This window comes from Filobasidium floriforme (genome assembly GCF_021052385.1).
Source record: "Filobasidium floriforme strain CBS 6241 chromosome Unknown HD553scaffold_7, whole genome shotgun sequence".
Taxonomy (NCBI): domain Eukaryota; kingdom Fungi; phylum Basidiomycota; class Tremellomycetes; order Filobasidiales; family Filobasidiaceae; genus Filobasidium; species Filobasidium floriforme.
In genome coordinates, this window is record NW_025763628.1 from 68316 (window position 1) to 87323 (window position 19008).

General features: G+C 53.7%; 4 protein-coding genes across 4 annotated transcripts; 2 read left to right on the forward strand and 2 right to left on the reverse strand.

Moving 5' to 3' along the window:
• Nucleotides 1-638: 638 nt before the first annotated feature.
• Nucleotides 639-3877, forward strand: HD553DRAFT_294261 (galactose mutarotase-like domain-containing protein; the record flags this gene model as incomplete). Its single annotated transcript, XM_046178460.1, has 19 exons — nt 639-670; nt 763-870; nt 922-926; nt 980-1045; nt 1144-1223; nt 1305-1445; nt 1566-1657; nt 1735-1797; nt 1863-1903; nt 1973-2119; nt 2181-2316; nt 2379-2554; nt 2617-2843; nt 2920-3075; nt 3135-3259; nt 3326-3344; nt 3409-3584; nt 3652-3774; nt 3847-3877. Exons 2-19 carry the CDS (start codon nt 785-787, stop codon nt 3875-3877), a joined length of 1890 nt encoding a protein of 629 aa, XP_046037630.1. The 5' UTR covers nt 639-670; nt 763-784.
• On the reverse strand, nt 3830-6324 carry HD553DRAFT_202201 (asparaginase). The gene is made up of 10 exons (XM_046177106.1): nt 5977-6324; nt 5724-5842; nt 5510-5580; nt 5274-5370; nt 5170-5196; nt 4896-5093; nt 4716-4814; nt 4586-4646; nt 4442-4515; nt 3830-4380 (listed from the first exon to the last, which is right to left on the reverse strand). The coding sequence occupies exons 1-10, from the start codon at nt 6147-6149 to the stop codon at nt 4127-4129; spliced, it is 1173 nt and encodes a 390-aa protein (XP_046037631.1). The 5' UTR covers nt 6150-6324; the 3' UTR covers nt 3830-4126.
• Nucleotides 6325-6860: 536 nt separating this feature from the next.
• HD553DRAFT_308490 (uncharacterized protein) lies at nt 6861-9041 on the forward strand. Its single transcript, XM_046179550.1, has 3 exons — nt 6861-7669; nt 7965-8260; nt 8630-9041. Exons 1-3 carry the CDS (start codon nt 7192-7194, stop codon nt 8705-8707), a joined length of 852 nt encoding a protein of 283 aa, XP_046037632.1. The 5' UTR covers nt 6861-7191; the 3' UTR covers nt 8708-9041.
• Nucleotides 9042-12034, reverse strand: HD553DRAFT_294266 (uncharacterized protein). The gene is made up of 2 exons (XM_046178461.1): nt 10605-12034; nt 9042-10441 (listed from the first exon to the last, which is right to left on the reverse strand). The coding sequence occupies exons 1-2, from the start codon at nt 11940-11942 to the stop codon at nt 9119-9121; spliced, it is 2661 nt and encodes an 886-aa protein (XP_046037633.1). The 5' UTR covers nt 11943-12034; the 3' UTR covers nt 9042-9118.
• Nucleotides 12035-19008: the final 6974 nt, after the last annotated feature.

Below are 19008 nucleotides of genomic sequence, written 5' to 3' on the forward strand. Positions count from 1 at the left end.
GGAGGTCCGCTTGAATATTTGACATTATCCCGTTCGGATATCGAGGTCGGACAGACAACTCCAGCGCCGTGCACGGTCAGGAGGGTAGAACATCTGGAGCACCAGTTGTTCATCTGATCTCCTGTCGTCTCGATCACGAGCCCCATGCGTAACCTCGACCAGCCCGAATATCGCTCGCTCGCTATATTGATCCTCCGCGTTTCGACGCTAACGCCCCACCCGGCCCGGGAGATGAACAAGTCGATTTAGCTCCAATTTTGAGACTTTTGAGGAATTGGGAGCCCTCGTGCAGCATGTAACGTTGTAGGTTGGACGGTGTTTCTCCGAGTGTAGTATCGTATATATACTTCATGGACAGGCTATGATGAGGTTTCGGGACCGGTGGGCTTTTGATCAAACGAAAGCGTAAATCAGACACGATAGGATCAAGCAAAGTGGGTTCGACAAAGCGCGCTTCGAAGTCGAAGATGGCCATCCCGTTCCTACTCTCAATGGCGACTCTGGGTTCGGTCAAGGCCGAGTTAACGCACAACGAGACCGAGCAATGTGAGTTCCTGTTTTTGTTTTCCGTCACGACCCAATGTACAATCTTCGATCTAGGGACTGAACGATCATAAACGCGTATACGTACAATAGTGGTGACGATCGCCTCCGACCGATTGAGCATCTCGTAAGTCAACTTCCCTGATCCACATACCTTAGCCTGCTCTACACGCGCGCTGAAACGAACCATCCCGACCCGCTTACTGTAACCTGCCGTAGGGTGAACAAGACCCTAGGCGCGATGACGGGTCTGATCATGGACGGCATCGATGTCTTAGGACCGGTCTCGGGGAGGATAGGGATGGGGTATTATGATTGTTACTGCAAGTCCCTCCCACTTCTAGGAGGATGACCCTCAGGGATCTCGATGTTAAGAAGGACGAGTACGGGAAGGCTGAATCGATTTTTACGTGATTCGCGTTTGGGGCGTTTGAAGGTATTCCGGCGGTCAATAGTTCGGTTTGGTCGCCGTCTAATCCTAATCCTCAGTCTTCCCGGCACTGTGAATACTACAATCACAATGATCTCTGAGCGTTCATCGAGACGTAATTGAAACTGAGACTGAGGCTGATCAAAGGTTCCTGCTCTGGGACGTGGTAGACTATGCGGGACAGTCGGGTCAAGCGAATTATACGGTCCATCAGGGCGATTCTTGGATCGGGTTGATGATGAGCGAACAGGTAAGCATCGAAATCGAAATCCACTGTAAGAACACGACAAGCACAGTAAACCCACTGACTCTACTTCCCACTTGGTCTCAGTATAATGTCACAGACCAGCTGTTCCAGCAATGGTGGTTCTTGAGGGAGAACGAGACGGGGTATCATAGTTTTACGAGGTTGGCTTTCGATAATGGGACAGAGGAGATCGATCTGGGAAACGTACAAGAGTTGAGACAGGTGGTGAGTCTCGCACATCCCAACATAGAACCGTGCATGGAACATAGACTCCATGCACGAGTATATGGCATATACGTGGTAGGCATCCGCTGAGATCGGGTTGGTACGGATTCGTATTTGTAGATCTCCCCGAATACCCCGATTTGGACTCATCTGGTCACCAACTCGGTGCAATACGGGCATTTGCCTTCAAAAGCCGCTATAGCCAATCAGGTGTAAGTGCGAAACTGCCCAGAACTATCGTCGAACACGATACTTGGAGGGGAGCTTGCTGACGAGAATTGCGTGTCAGGACCGTGCAAGATGCCACTTGGTATTACAATGTGACCGAGGGCAATCCTTACAAGACCGAATCGTAAGCGAAATTACCTAACGACGTCCTGTTCTTTCCGGACTAAAGTAAATTCTTCCGCCGAATAGCTCGGACTACTTTACGAAGTATGAATGGGCGGACTTGTATGGTGAGCCGCAGATACGATGATTTGCAAGAAAGACTGGACGGGCTGGTTGAACCCTGGAGATGTTTCCAGGCGGTCACAAGGCGCATGGGTTCTATGCGGACGGTTCAGAGTCCAACGGAACAACTTTGGGCTTTTGGACAGTGTTCTCGAATTTGGAAGGTTATACCGGAGGGCCGTTGCGAAGCGATCTTGTGGTCGATACCAATATTTACAACTGTAAGTGGGTCGAGCATCCGAACAGCGAACAGATTATTGATGTTGGGGTGAGCAATCGCAGACTACGCTTCGAACCACCGGGGCGCGGCCACTTTGAACCAAACGTCGGGCTTTGACCGTATTTTCGGGCCGTCTTTCAACTACATCAACCGGGATGGGGACGTTGAGACTCTGCTAGCCGATGCGGAACAGTATGCGTGAGTCTGAGGCGCTATGTTACACAACCTGATTGCTGATACCCGTCACCTGCTCATGCTAGGAATTCATCCTTTGCCGCTGACTTTTATGATCAGATCGCTGAGCTCGTTCCAGGTTACGTCGGGACGACTGGTCGAGGCGACTTCAACGCTGTGGTCAATCTGCCATCGGGATCGTCGAATGGCAAAGCCGTCCTGTCGGCGGTTGGGGTAGACTTCCAAGATGCCGTTGATTATGGTCAGTGTGTGACACTCTCTGTCGAATTGGAAGATTATCAAACCAATAACGATTTATTGCAGCGGTCGGACAGTATTGGGGCAATGTCAGCTCCAGTGGCAAAGTCGCGATCCCGCGAGTCAAGGCAGGGAGCTACCGATTGACCGTGTACGCCGAGGGCATCTTTGGGCAACTCGAGATGGATGGGGTAACAGTCTCGGCTGGCGATGGAGAGGGCGCGCCTTTTGCAATTGATTGGTCTGGTGAGACTCATGGTCGGGAATTGTGGAGGATCGGAACTCCAGATAAGGTGAGACTGGGCGCTTGATCGAGGGGTAGCAGCCTCGGTTCGATTGCTGAAGGGGTTTTTTGGTCCCCTTTTGAAGACTGCGGGAGAGTTCAGGCATGGTTTTGCCGCCGACCCAAACCATACCTTACATCAAAATGAATATCGCCAATACTGGGGGGTGTACGACTTTCCTACCGATTTCCCGGAAGGTGTCAACTTTACCATCGGCCAGTCGGACATTTCCAAAGATTGGGTTAGTGTCTTGTCGTCCAAGCCGCAAGGATCTTTGCAGCTTACGCATACGGCCTTTAGAATTATGTTCATTACAGTCGATATGGTCCAACCCATGATCGCAAAGAGATCGCCCTCGACAACGTCAATGTTTGGACTGTCAATTGGCAACCGGAGCAAGCTTTCGAAAAGGCAGGCAAGAACGCGTAAGTAGTGAAGTAGACTACCATCTGCAGCTTTTCCAGTCTTAACATTGCTGTCTTGACTTGCAGTACTTTGACGGTTCAACTGGTGAGTGCCCCACCTCCTAATTTTGTGCGATGCCTCCTGACGCAAGGTTCCCCTCTTATTCAAGGCCGGAGCGAGGACTGCATCGGGCAACCTGGACCTCCCCGAACCGAGTTCCAACTACTCCGATGTCGACTATACGGTAATGATCAATGGCAACGAGCTGGTCTGGACGATCCCGTACAACGCCTCGTCTTCGTGCTCGGACCGAAATGGGATCGCGTGTTACAACTTGCGCAACCTGTAAGAGCGTATACCGATTGCCCTTGTTGGTAATCATGACCTGACGGAAATCGGTCTCATTCTTTAGGTTCGGCTTCCCCGGAGACTGGTTGAAGAACGAGACGACCGAGATCAACGTCTTCGAGTTCATGTTGCCTTACAACGCCAGCGGAGGAGACGTCAATTTCCGCAATTATAGCGTTTCCGTTATGTGGGTCCAACAGAGATTCGTTTGAGACTGACGGTGTCAGAAACTGAAGATAAAGGACGACTTTATCAATAGGTACGATGCGATCCGCTTGGAGATCGACTGAAATATGGACCAAGGACAGCGCCGGTTCTAAAGAGCCTGATCGAGCGCAATATGTCTAGCAAGATTAGGCCGATATTTCGATAAAAATTATGATAGTAAAGGTTGAACAAGTGAAAAGGCAGCCGTGCTACCGAATCAATTAGCTGCCTATGGAGACTGAATGGCAGGGAAATTATGCTGAAGAAACCCCTATATAATGAAAGTACTAGCTTGAATTCTACGTTTTAACTCCGACACCATCGCCTCTCCTCTAGTTGCCATAAAGTTCCTCCCTCAAAGCATCCTCAAAGACGGCCCTCGGGTCAGCTCCGGTAGCCAAGGCCAACTGCAACTGAATCCGACTCTTTTGGTTGTTGATCAGTCCGGAACTGATGACGCTGCCGTTTCGCGGGGTCTCGGAGGGCGCGATCATGCCGACGTTGATACGGACGTGGCGGACGATGGGAATACCACTGGAGATGGTGTCGGTGATGGCAGAGTCGACGCCGACTCCACCGTTCGGGCCTGCCGAGGATGTCATTAGCGATCGTGCAGGGAGTCTTGAGGGAGACACGGCGGGACTCACTGGCCAAGACGATCCCCTTGACGTCTCCGTACTTGACGATCGATTCAAAGATCCTGGGGTCCGTCTCTTGATGACTACGACCGTATCGGATTGTACCGGTCAGTGTCATCCGAATATTATACATTTTTCGATTTCGCCACTCACCCGTAAACAATGTCGACCTTGGGAAGGCTCGTCACGTTGGTCACGTCGAACGTGTTCTTATCTACGCGCCATCATAGAGCATCAGCCATCCGATGACCAACGCACAGGTCGACAAGAGGCAAGGACTCACATTTCGGAGTAGCAGGACCGTAATAGTAGAAAGGCTCGTTGTTGAACAGTCCGCCGAGGTAGCCCGGTTCGGGGGCCTTGAAAGTGTCCAGGTAGTTGACTGCGAGAGCGAAAGGCCATGTTAGCACGAAAACCAGAGCGAGACGCAGTCCAGTACAGAGGTTTTTCCAAGGCGACTCACCGTGCGTCTTCTGGGTGTAGAATGCCGACCCGATCCGGTCGTTCATGACGATCAAAGCTCCCCTATCCTTGCTGTCAGGGAAGACTCCGGTCTTGACAGCAGCGTAGAGGTTGGCGGGTCCGTCAGCGGAGAGGGCGGTGGCGGGGCGCATGGCGCCGACGATGATGACGGGCTTGCGGCAGTTGACCGTGAGGTCCACTATTTTACGGAAGAGGTTTAGGGGCAAGGTGAGCTTTCCGAATCATTGGGAACTTTGGTTACGACTCGGGCTTACTGAAGAAGGCGGTCTCTTCCAACGTATCTACCCAAGCGACAAATCACCTTCGTCATCAGCCTATTGTTCTTCTTCTGGTGTTCTCTTAAAGAGAGGCCACTCACCGGTCCCGTGGGTGATGACCAACGAGTCGAAGATACTATCTTCCGCACAGAGGACCTTGTTGGCATACTGGGCCATGTTGAGCTGGATCGTAGAGTTCTACTCGGACAGTGTATGTATTACCGCCATAAGAGGAAATACGACAACAGTCATGATGTCTGATACGTGAGCTCAAGAGAACGATACAGTATCGCGAAAGCGAGCATGAAGGGCGAGTAAGGTAGGATGTCAGACGTACGATAGAAGGACTCCCGACGTTGGCGATCTGCACCCCATAGATGTTGGAGACGTTCAATAATTCGGGTACGGCTGTATCAATCCAATCACATAACCATCAAGCGATAAGCGCGGATCTCCAACGGGAGAAACAAACAGAAACCAAGCGGGAAACCCCTTGGGGTGGGAAAGGGGTATGTAACGGAGACCAAATAGAGGGGGGAAAGTAGACCTACCGTCAACCAAAGCCCCAACCCCGATACTACCCGCCTGATACACCCCGCTTGCCGTCGAAGAAGAACCTCGGCCGGCGATGGTCCCCCCTGTGGCGAAGATCATCGTCGAGGGTAACGAGCTATAGCGTGGTGTTGTTACATACATCAGAGAGTAGGGTGCGAATATGGATCGGTATGTGGTAGGAAGATGGGTTTAGCCGGGTCGTGGTACCGCACGAAGAAGAAAAGTTTGTCGGAAAACGAGGAAGCTCACGCGTTATACTCGGACTGGTAAGTCACGTTCAACCCTGCTGGAGGTGTCCAATTATCCCTCCTGACCAGCGATAGTACCTGGGAAGATGCGATGGGGATAGGAGTAGGGGAGGCGAGAGCGCTGCTTGCCAGTACTGTGGCCGCGGTGACGAGCGTAGGGATGGAGGGGAACATGCTGTGGGCGGTGTTTCAGGTTTGGGAGGTATGAGGTTTTATGAGAGGGTTATGGATGGGTGGGGGTGATGAGGTGTGGGTGATTATGATGCTCAAACGCGAGAGGGTTGTTCAAGAGGTTTGAGGCGAGGAAAGAGGCAAGGAAACTGTCAATCGAGCTTCATTTCGTTCAGGGGGTCTTTATATATATTCCATTTCCATTTTGATGGGTATGATTCTTAGCGAATATCGGATAGAAATTCGATGCTTATCTCTACGAACACCCACGCATCGCCCATCCGCCATCCGACGATGTTCGCCGCCTGATCGCCTGATGGCTTTCACTTCGAGCTTCGTTTCGCTTGGCGACCTCTCCTCCGGGGTTTCATCGACCGTGCCGCGATCCGAACCAGGATTTGTCATCCTCCCTAAGTGCCATGCGGGATCTAGATCTGCGATATTCTCCTTTCCCCTCGGAGAAAGTCGTTCAACATCAAACCACAGCCACATCAAACGGGAGATAACGATCTTCGCACGTCTCCGTTATCTATCCCTATCCCTATCCTGTGGCTTTGCGGCGCGTGGAATGGAACAGGTTGATCGACTTTCTATTCGGGCTTCGCTTGGCATTTGTGATTCGGGCCGCATCTGTGCGAAAAGCTGTGCGTCGCATGTCGGCCCGGAAGTGAGATGGCACACGATGTCACAATAGAAGAAGTTCGTCTCCGGACTCCTCCCTCGAGGGCAGGTTCGACAGATCGACGAGGTCCTCGAGTGCTGGACGATCTGTCATCCTGAATCCTGGATCTGTCATCTCGGCCATGTCCGAACGATCTCTCGGAAGTAAAATTCGCTTCCGAGCTGCTGTTAATCCCCCGAGATCCGATCCGATGGAGCATAGGGGTCAAGTCTTCGAGTCAGCAGGAGGATCCTCCTCGAGTTGTTGCATGTCAATATCGATCCGTCGTCGAGGACCTTGACGAGAGCAACTCGAGCGTCCAGATAGTTCCTAGACAACTCGACGATCGACCAAGCAAGACCCGCCGTAGGATCTTGTTCAAGGATGACGACCACCGACGCTACCCCTACCCCTATTCCTATCCCAGCCCCGAGCCCAACCCCAACCGTTTCAAATCCCAAATCTCCAAACCGCTACACATACACTCTCTCCGACATCTCATACCGCCGAGCCACCCTCTCCGACTACGATCTACTCAGGAGGTACCGGATCGAATGCGGTTGGGGGTTGGAGAGGATGGAGAAGGATCTGAGGGATGAGGGTGGGAAGGGGGATACGCCGTTGTGGATTTTTAGCGTGCCGAGCAAGAACGGAGCGAGCGAGGGCGTAGCGAGCAAGAACGGAGCGAGCAAGAGCGTAGCGAGCGAAAGTGTAGCGAGTAAGGATATGGGCGAGAATATGAAGGGACAGAAAGGAGGAGAACAGGAGAAGGAGGTTCTTGACGTAGGTATGGGAGGCCTGGTATTACATGCAGAAGGGCAGAGGTATATGGCCGATCGGGAGAGTCGGACGGTCAAGCTCTGTGAGTGTCAGCGTGTTCTACTTTCGTTTCTACCCACCTTCTTTCTCGTTCCGCGTATGATGGTGATGACGAGGACGACGAGGACGAGGACGAGATATCAGCTCTATGTTACGTTTCGCTACTTCCTGTGTTGTGTCTTTCGGACCTTCCTCTACATTTCCTTATAAGAGATCACGGGGAGTCCAGGCTGAACTTTTACATTACACCTCGATTTCCACCCTTGAATTTCGACTTTTCCAATTTCCGACCCCCCCCCCCCCCCCACGCTTCATCCCGTCCTCGTGGAAATAAACAGCCTCCCTCTACATAACACACGCCTACCAAAACCTCTCCCTAGGTTCTCTCTGCCTGACGATCCTCGAAAACCTGGCGATCGAGGAATATGGTGCGGAGTGGTTGACTTTGGATACGACGCCTTATGTTATCGACGATATGAGCAAGGAGAACTCGAACGCGAAGGCGGGCGAGGAGAAGGAGAAGGAGGGCAAGGAGAACGGAAGTGGGAGTGGGAAAGAGCCGGGCAAGGAGAGGATCGGGGAGGAGAGTAGGAATCTGGGGTGGTATAGGAGGAGAGGGTATGAGGAGTTTAGGGTGAGTTTGACTCAGACTGGGTTTCTTTTTTTATGAGATGGTGGTGGATGGTGTATGGTGGATGGCGATGGTGGAGATGAATGGCGATGATGATGGTCTGCGAGGATGATGGCCCGGTGTGGCGCCGCGTGGTCCTTCGATACCCACCGGGTTGGGAAATCTACCCTGATCTGGTCTCGAGTCGATTCGTGTCCCGGACTGTAGGATCGTAGGCTGACAGACCTGGTCTATTCTTCTCGCTCCTGGTGCTATACGTCGGCATCCCTTCCCATGTTTATCCTATCCATTCGCTATTGAACTATACCATATCACGCTGACCACGAACGCCACACACCTCGAATATCTTGCATACGAATACGATACGTGTAGGAACGCATACCGTACTACCAACAACCGGGGGCCATCTATCACGCGGCGTTCTTGCGTAGAAAGGTCGTCAGGACGTGAAAGTAGGGACGCGAGGACGGTGAGGAGGGTTCGACTTGGCTCTCTCGAGGTTCGGAGAGGCTGGGAAAGCGGGGGCCGCGGCCAGAGATTCGGCATTGAGAGGTCGGATTGACTTGCGGTGGCGGTGTCGGATGCGGTGACATGGTCGTCAATCATAAATTGAGGGTCGCGACGCGCGGCACGAGACGATCATATGACCGAGAAAGCACGAAAAGCGACGATGCCGATGATTATCATCCCAGAAGTCTGAACGATCGGCATTCAGATTGTAGAGTCATATCGATAGAAGCCTAGTGAGGAAAACCCATGAAACCCAAAATGGTATGTTACAACAAAATCGTGCGGCTTCGAATCGCCAGCCATCGCCACATCGTCGGGTTGTGTGGCCTTGAGACCCTGCCCGACCTTGCTTCACCCGGTCACCCTCCTCGTCAGATCGACCTGCGGATCGTGGTCGCCTCGTCCCTTGCGACGCTCATTCACTTCCCTCACGATCGCCTGGATATCCTCCATCCGATGTTGTCCCTTGACGAGCCACCCGTCCAAGGTCACGTTCAACGCATCACGTCGTTTCTGGACGTCTGCCTGCCCGAGCCCCGTGATGGTATAGATCGTCGATCGTTCCCAGCCCTGCGCGGCTTCCACCGTCCTCATCGCCTTGGCAGAGACGATGCCGTCCATGATCGGCATGTTGACATCGGTGAGTACGAGGTGAGGGTGCGAGTTGCAGAACGCCGTCAAGCCTTCGACACCGTCCCGGGCCTGCGCGATCTTGACCCCCTTGACCGCTCGCTTGACGGCCATGGCCAGGAGTTTTCTGCTGATCGCTTCGTCCTCGACGATCAGGACCGATAGGGGCTCCTTTGGCGCGTCCCGAGGGTCGGATGACAGGAGGGCCTGGTGCAGTGGCTCCGGGATGGGAAGGAGGGGCAAGGGCAAGGGCAGGGCCGCCGTCGTCGTGGCCCGCTGTGACCCGGGCGACAAGGGCAACTGCTGACCAAAGTCAAAATTCGACAATGTCGAATCGCTCGACGTGGCAGAACCGGTCTGACCGTGCTGCCCATCACGATGTCCCCGCTGTACCGCTCCCCAAGCTCTCGCGTTCGTCTCTGCCCGCCTGCTCTGATCGAGCCGGTTCGACGATTCCTCGTCGAGCATGTCGTTCATGAGCCTCTCCATCTCCCTCGTCGCAGCGTTCAGGGTGGTCAAGAGCTCGCCCGCCTGCTCGCGCTCTCCGCTGTCCACCGACGAGTTGAGGAGGGCGATCGATCCGAGGATCCCGTGCAGCGGCGTACGCAGGTCGTGACTGAACCGACTCATCACCGTCGTACGTTTCTGTTCCACCTCGATGGCGCGGGCCTGGATGGCCACGGCCTTGAGCACGGTCGCCATGCTCCTCACAAAGTCGGAATCGCCTCGACTGAACGAATAGTCGGGGTCCGCACTGCACGCGATCACCGCGAACAGGGCGTCTCCTCCGGAAAAGAGCGGCAAGATCAGGTGGCTGTACGTGTCCGAGGGCAAGAGCGGTTCGAGCCCAGAAGCCTCCCCAATGGCCTTGACAAAGATCGTCTGATCGGCGCGGTGATGGTGATCGACATGCCGGTCGAGAAAATCGCTCACCGTCTGAGCGACGGTGGGATCCATCGACGACATCGCAGCGGCAGCGCTCGACTCGTCGCTGGAAGAAGCGAGTACGCCCATCATCGTCTTGTCATCGTCCGCTTGCTGGGTCTAAACGGGTTCGCAAGCAGAAAAAGGGGGAGGAAACCCCGATCAGCCTGTTTCCGAACGAGACGATGAGATCAGGGTGGGATAGTGCACCGGCGCCTGTCCCTCCAAAAACCCAAACCTAACTTGCTCTCGATCCCACCCCCCCTTCACATCCGAAACTCACTTTCTGTCGGGACTGGAAGGACACGAACGAACTCGTATCGAGTATACATACGAACCCGATCTCTCGCACCTGTTCCCGGATCTTTTCCACGGCATATCGAGCTTGGGCCCGAAAGTGCACGTACTTGTCCCCATCGTCGTCGCCGTTCCTGTCTGTGGCCACTCCTCCCTCGTCCCCTGCGTCGGACGTGGTAGCAGTAGTAGTGGTAGGATCTGCAGTTCGATCCACCCTCTCACCCCTTCCCCTTTCCGACCCTCGTTCGCGCTGGGGACGCATCCCTCTGACCAACCCCTCCTCCAGGAAATCCGAGACGGCCTGTCTAGCCCGGACCTCCTTTTCGTGTCGTTGCGCTTGCCAAGTGAGCGCGAGTTGTCCCTCTAGGATGTCGGTGATGCGTCGTATGATGTCTGTCTGATCGGAAGAGAGGGTGAGGAGGGGTTCGGTGAGGAAACATATGTTGAGGGCTCCGATGGCGACGGTGTCGTCCTCTTTGTTCCTGTCGGCGTTGTTCCTGTCGGCTTCGATAACGGATGACGATGACGACGACGATAAAGGCAAAGTCGGATCGGGCCTCAACCTGACGACGCTCCCGATATAACTCTTCATCCCCCCCTGGAGCTCTTGATCACCCTCTCCCTCCTCTTTATTACTTGTATCACCCTCTCCTTCCTCTTTATTACCCTTCTTCTTCTTCTTCCCCTTGACCCAAGGATTCCCGCTAAACCTCCAATCCCCCGCAAGATCCCGTACATAAACCAACCCCCCTTCCGACTTCGGGCTGAGGATCGTATGCCCACACAAAGAGATCTGGGGTGGGACCCGGGTGCCGATACTCAGCGCTAGGGAGTCGACTAGAGAAGGGGGGCCGGCGGCGGCTACGTGGTGTTGGGCGTCGTCTTTGAAGAGGCTGAACGTACAGACCACACCAGATCCTTCAGATGCCTTTTCGTCACGAGAGCCAGAGGCAGAGCCAGAGCCAGAGGAAGACGTGGAAGAGAAACACCCTGCCAACAACTCCGTCGCCTTCTGTATATTCCTCATCTGCGCCCTCCTACCCAAATCATAATCCTTGATACACTGCACCCTGACCCCTTCTTCCGGGGATCTAGGAGGAGGCAAGTACCCGTGGGTGGTGTAGAATTGGCGGACGAGACGCGCTGTACGGAGGGGGATGGAGGTGGAGGAGGCGGAGTAGAGCGAGGAGGAGAGTTCGGTGTGGAATTCGGATCGGGGGGTGGGCTGGTTCGGGATCGAAATTGAGGTTGAGGTTGAGGTTGAGTGGGAAGTCAGGCTTGAGGTAGAGGTAGAGGTAGAGTCGAAAGGCCGAGAGGTCCCCATCGAAATCGACACCGACACCGTCCTCGTCCTGGTCCTCGTATTCGTCGTCGTCGTCGATCCTCCTACCCCCACACCCTCCCCTCTAAGGTCTAGGTCCGTATGAGATTGAGTATTCCTATTATGGGCAAGTGAAGGTTTCAAAGTTGACTCCGATGTCGATGTCGATGTCGATGTCGACTTCAATGCCGATGTCGATGTCGACTTCAATGCCAATCTTGATGCCGATGCCGATGTCGACAACGAAGGTGATGATGAAGGCGATAGATATAAAGGAGGAGGACCTCGCACGTACCGCCCATTCAGATGGTCTCCCCGGGCGTAGGCGCTGAGGAATATCTGCCAGGCCGTATCGTCTTCGTCGGGATCTTGGTCTGAGGTTTCATCTTGGTCTGAGGTTTCAGTTGAGTCTGAGTTTGAGTTTGGGTCTTTAGTCTCGAGATCGAGATCGAGATTGAGATCGGTCGTGGTTGATTTCGATTTCGATTTTAGTTTCAGGTCCCCATCTTGATGACCCCTATTATTCGAGTGCAGGTCCCCATCTCGATCCCCATCTCGATCCATATCCCTATTCGAATTCAAGTCCCGAACGCCCGACTCGAATCCATCTCCATCTCCATCTCCATCGACATCGACCTTGACCCGTGCCTCCAAATTTAAAGCCTTTGACGATGAAGGTAAAGGTAAAGGTGAAGGTAAAGGTGAAGGTGAAGGTGAAGGTGATGGTGAAGGTGATGCTATGGTGAGTGTCATGTCGCCTTAAAGGAAGGGCATATACAGGGACGGGGACGTCCAAGGGTCCTACACGGAAGTGATAGTGTTGGTGTGCCGGTCGTGTGCATGCGAGTGCGAGTTGCGAGTCGGTAAGAGGAGGGTTCGGTGCGATGTAGACTGTACGGATGACTAGGTGGTACAGTAGGTGGTGAGGACGTGAGAGAGAGAGAGAGAGAAGAGGTGGTGGAAAGATTGGTGTACCGTAGATGTGTGTTAGCCGCGACGAAAGGATGTAAAGGACAAGGACAAGAGCTGCACACGGTGACCCTCGTAGCCTGTAAACCGGGTGGTGCCGTGTGACCTCCACCCCCTCACCCTCACTCTCTACCCTCGTTGCACTCTCTAAATTGACCACGTTATCTTCATCTTCTCACCCTCCCTCCCTCTACTTTTCGCGTTCGGCGCCGAGGGGAAGGGAGGAAGGGGCTTGAACGCCACCGAACCGTGACAAACCCCAACACTCAGCCACAGGCCAAGGGGAAGAGGCGGGGGGGGGTAACTAACGCCCATAAACGCCACTAACCCCCTCGGCACTCGGCCTTTGGAAGGTTCGGCATGGTGACTGACCTCTTTGTCGTGGGTATTCACCGAGTGGCTTTGCGGCCGGGTGTTTCGCCGGTCGATGCTTGTAGCTTGTAGCTTGTAGAGCAGCAGTCAGATCACCCCGCACTCCCACCCACCACGCTTTTGGTATCGGAGTTGCCCATTTCCAGGTCGTGAATCCCTTTTTCTCTCTCATCTCATCTCACGCTGCTGCGGTCTTTTTTGCACTTACGCACACCAATCTCGTTTGAACGATCGTGTTCTTTCAAAGGATCTGTGCGTTCTTCTTCAGCACTTTGTTAGGCGTCGAGAAGGCTCCAGGGAAGACCGGCTCGATGTATACCTGCGAGGACATATCCGGGAGTAATGTAGAACGTAGGACTAGGGTATATAGATGTAATAACAGATGAAAGACTATATACTACAATGCTAATACAAAGTGGTACAATACGATATGCTCCTTGAACAACTCCGCCGGAGTTGGTACGACTCGAGTCCGGCGTACGCGCGCGTCGCTATAACAGGATCCCCCCGTTACGGGCGAGCTCCGAACGCCCTAGGCATCACCGTACTCCTCGAAAGCAGGTTTCGGCTTGTTTGGGTATCGTCGATGATAGTCCAGCACCGCTTGGTCGTCATGGTGGAAGTCCTCCGGATGTACCCACTCGTTATACTCATCCTCGTAACCTTCCCACCGCACCAGATATTGGGTACGCGTCTGACGTCCCCGCTTCCTGCTCCGCGAATCTACAATCTCAGATACTACCCACTGGGTGTCACCGTTATCCACCACCTCTGGGGGAGGAGGCGGGACCTGTTCCCGCGAGGGCAGCTCGTTCCGCTTGTACGGAATCAGCATCGAGACATGGAACACAGGGTGTACCCGCCGCAGTTGCTCGGGAAGCTCCAACCTTCGCGCCATCTTCGCATCTCCCACGACCTCGGTGATCTTGAAAGGTCCGAGGGTCTTGTAGTCCAACTTCTTGTTTGGACGAACCGTCTTGATGTGGTCCGTAGACAACATCACTTGATCCCCGACCTCCATTCCCTCATCGGGAACGGGCCGCCTCTTTCTGTTGGCGTATTTCGCCATATCTACCCTTGCTTGCTCCAACGCCCGGAGTACCGACTCGTGGATGTTCGAGAGTCGCTCCCTGAACTCATCCGCGCTTTCATTGGGCACTTCGGCCATCCGGATGGTGAACTTGTGGTCAGTCCCCTCGGAGGCCATGAAAGGCGACATCCCTATGGCGGAATGCTTGGAGTTGTTGTAGGCGAACTCCGCCAGAGGCAACAACTCCGCCCAATCATCCTGCTGGAAGTTCACGTAACTCCGCAGGTACTGTTCCAACGTCGAGTTGCTCCTCTCCGTTTGTCCGTCAGTCTCCGGGTGGTATGCCGTCGAGAACCTCCTCTCGACACCCGCAAAAGCACACACATCCCGCCAGAAGCTAGACATGAACAATGTTCCTCTGTCCGAGATGATCTGATCAGGGAACCCGTGCAACTTGACGTAGTGGGAGAAGAATAACTTCGCCAGGTACGAGGCGTTGTTATCCTTTCGACACGGGATGAAGTGTGCCCGCTTACTGAAGCGGTCGACGATTACCAGGATTGCATCCTGGCCCAATGACTCGGGGAGGTCCGTGATGTGGTCCCAAGTGATGGACGACCACGGCTTCCTCGCCGCAGGTAGAGGGGCCAATTCTCCGATCGGCTTTTGTCGGGGACGGCGGTTCTTCTGGCACGTCAAGCACGAGGCCACGTAGTTGCCTACCCAATCTCTCATTCGGGGCCAATAAAAGTCTCTCGAGAGGAGGTCCTCCGTTTTGTCTCGCCCGTAGTGCCCCGCGAGCTTGCCGTCGTGAACGTACTTCATCAGTCGGACCCTTACCGACTCCACATCAGGGACGTACAGGAGTCCCTTGTAGATTAGGAACCCCTCGCCATCCTTCTTGTAGGGACCCTGCTCGTTGGGCTCCCTCTCCATCTTCTCCAAGATGGCCTTGACTACTTCGTCCGCCTCGTAACCTTGCAACAGGTCTCTCCGAAGGTCCTCGCCGGGAATTGGCAGGGTACCGTTGATCTGGAGATGCGGAGGAATCTCCCGCGCTGTAGCCGAGAGATTCATGGGCCGTAGCATCGTCTCGGTCTGTCTTGGTTCGCTCTCTTCTAGGAGCTCCTCTTTCCGACTCAAGGCGTCGGCCTTACCGTTCATCACCCCCGGCTTGTACTCCAGGGTGTAGCTCAGACTGTTCAACAGCTGAGACCATCTTGCTTGTCGCCTCGACAGTAACTTCTCCGTTCGGAAGTACTCGAGGTTCTTGTGATCGGTAAAGATCCGAATAGGGTGAGGTCCCTCCAGGTAGTGTCGCCATATCTTGCAGGCGTAGATGATGGCCAGCATCTCTCTGTCGTGAACGTCGTAGTTCCGCTCTGCGGGAGTTAGCGACTTTGACATGAACGCTACTGGTCGGAGTTTTCCGTCCGAACCTCTCTGCGACATCACTGCTCCAATCGCTCCGGCCGAGGCATCCGTTTCCAACGTTACCTCTGCATCTTCCTGGAAATGCGCCAGTATAGGCGCCTGCGTGAACGCCTTCTTCAGCGTTACGAACGCAGTCTCTGCGGATTCGTTCCATTGAAACCGCACTCCTTTCTTCAGGAGCTTTGTCATCCCCTGTATCTTCTGGGAGTAGTTCGTGATGAACCTCCGATAGTAGTTGGCGAAACCTAGGAACGACTGTAGTCCCTTCAGGTTTCGAGGCGCCGCCCATTGTTCTATGGACGACACCTTGGAGGGGTTCATCTTTACCCCTCCCGGGGACACGTCGTATCCAAGGAACTCCGTGTCTGTTGTGTGGAACTCACACTTCTCTGCTTTGGCGTACAGCCCATTTTCTTGTAGCCTTCGCAGCACCTCCTTCACGTGTCTCTCGTGCGTAGTCTCGTCGGGAGAGAACACGAGGATGTCGTCCAGGTACACTACGACGGACTCGTCCAGAAGGTCCCTGAACACATGGTTCATCCACCTTTGGAACGTCGCCGGAGCGTTCGTCAACCCGAACGGCATCACCAGACACTCAAACAGTCCGTATCTAGTACGGAAAGCTGTCTTCCATTCGTCCCCTTCCTTTACTCGTAACAAGTTGTACGCTCCTCGGAGGTCCAACTTGGTATAGACCTTCGCTGTCGTTAACTTATCGAGCGTCTCGGAAATCAGCGGTAACGGGGTCCGATCCTTTGTGGTAATGGCGTTCAAACGCCGGTAGTCAATACAGAGCCTGAGCTCTCCTCCCTTCTTCGGGACAAACAATACGGGACTTGCGGCGGGTGACGTCGAAGCCCTGATAAAACCTTTATCAAGGTTCTCCTTGATCCAGCGCTTCAATTCGGCGCTCTCCTTTTCGGAGTGGTTGTAGAGTTTTCCGAAGGGGGGTACTTTCCCTTCCTCTACGTCGATCGAGTGATCGAAGTCTCTATGTGCCGGCAACTCGTCGGCCTTGGTCTTGGAGAACGCTCCGAGGAAAGCGTGATACTTCTCCGGTACCACCTTCCGTAACGTCTCCATATATTCGGGAGGGTCCAGGTCTCCCGGGAAACTCTCCGCTGGCTTGTCGTCCCAATCCCATAAGTCGGGACGCCTCACCCTCTCTTCTTCTTCATCATTGGCCTTGAGGTAGGCCACTACTAGTTCTTCGGTGACCCCTCCTTTGATTCGGTCCGTCGAACGTAACTCCTTCTCCTCCGCTTCGTAATCCACGGGGGAGTATACTATTTCTTTTGCTGGTGTACATCCGTTCTGGACGCACTTATCTTCGAACGCTACTGCGCTCATTTCCCAGTCAATTCGGGGGTTGTGCTCCTTCAACCATGGTAGGCCGAGCACCGTTGTGAAAGTTCCGAGGCTACATACGTAGAAGTACGCCGTTTCGGTATGTCTACCGATACGTAGTCTAGCTTGTACCCGGTGTGTAACTGCACCGGAAGAGATCTCTCTCCCATCAATGACCAGGAGTGGTCGGGGTCGTTCTAAAGGAATGAGGTCGAATCCGTGTTGCTCGACGAATTTGGTGTCTATAAACAAACTGGTCGCTCCTGAGTCGATCATCAAGACCGTCTCCGTCGGAGTACCATTCGGGTAGAAGGTGCCGGTGACCGTAATATGAGCCTCCGGCCGAGAGGGAGAACCTATGCTGCTCAGCACCAACGGTTCTCCAGTTGCTACGTTCAAGTCATTACCCGGGGAACTCGGATGATCTGTTATTCTGTTAGGCGTCGAGAAGGCTCCAGGGAAGACCGGCTCGATGTATACCTGCGAGGACATATCCGGGAGTAATGTAGAACGTAGGACTAGGGTATATAGATGTAATAACAGATGAAAGACTATATACTACAATGCTAATACAAAGTGGTACAATACGATATGCTCCTTGAACAACTCCGCCGGAGTTGGTACGACTCGAGTCCGGCGTACGCGCGCGTCACTATAACACACTTTTCCACCACTGTACCCACATCCTGTTACGGCGGAAGTCGCTAATCGAGCTAGGTCCTAAGTCGTAAGGCGTAGGGTGCTTATAGGTGAATCGCAGGTAGTTGGGAGAATGTCGCAAGTCCGCTTAGATGAAGCGGGTTCGGGTGCGGGATACGAATCCAGAGATGTATGGATAAGGAAGGTGATCACTCGGTGTGAGGTACCGGATTCGGTCTAAGGTAAAACGATGAAGCGTAGATACTTAGCGACGTCCTTGAGTTGTAACCTCTCCGCAACACGTCTTGAAGATGTTGTAACAAGTCAGATAGGCGTGTATTGAATGTGATATCGGGACTTGACCTATTACTATTACAGAGCGTCCTCTATCGAATTCGGTCAAGTTCCTCTAGCTATTTATACGGAGACGAGTACGGAGGCGAGGCTGGCGAACACTGAAAAGACCCAAGAGAAAAGAATGGCGAGAGATGGCGAAACTGGAAGAACGAGATGGCGAACAGCCGAATCCTGTCGAGAGCAACCGGATTCGGTAGAGGAGGCGGGTTTGAGTTCTCATTTGTCCCTAGGTACGTCGAGTAAGGTTGTCGAGGTCCTGAGTAGAGTTGTCGTGTACCTCGAGGTCCTTGTACCTGTGTGTGATATGTACCGGGAACGTATTGTTGTTTCGGTGAATGGTAGGGGCGACCGAATCTGCTCCGAGGGAATCGGATTCGCCTCGTCGAGCCGGACTTAGGTGTATGCTGATGTCCGTAAATCGAGTCCATGTGTCGGTAGTCGGCTCACGTGATGATCCCGTAACAGTATATCCCCCTCCGGAATGGCGCGCCCCGAGCCATTGTGTTTCAAGTATTGATCGCATCAATTTGTTTGATGATTGTCTACGACGCGTTTGTTTTGATTTGATGGCGACCGATTTTTCCATTTCGCTAAGGTCCATCGACTCGCGTCGAGTGGGGGGTATAGGCCGGATCCGTTTCGATTGAAGCGAATTGTGTCCTTCCTTTCTCGAAGATACTCAACGATGCCGTCTCCTGACGTATCTCCCAAGATTGAGGAACGCTCGACTCTTTCTCGAGCCTCGACCGTAACTCCAGGAGACTCGGCTTCTCGTTCGTGCGATTCGAGTCGATCCGGTTCCTTTGCGTAAACTGACCCAATTCCGCTTTGTGTATAGAAGTCAACCAGGTCTTTTCCGGAGGAATTTTTGATTTCGAAGAACTCCGCAATATGGACGACACGGACGAGGTCGACCAGAAC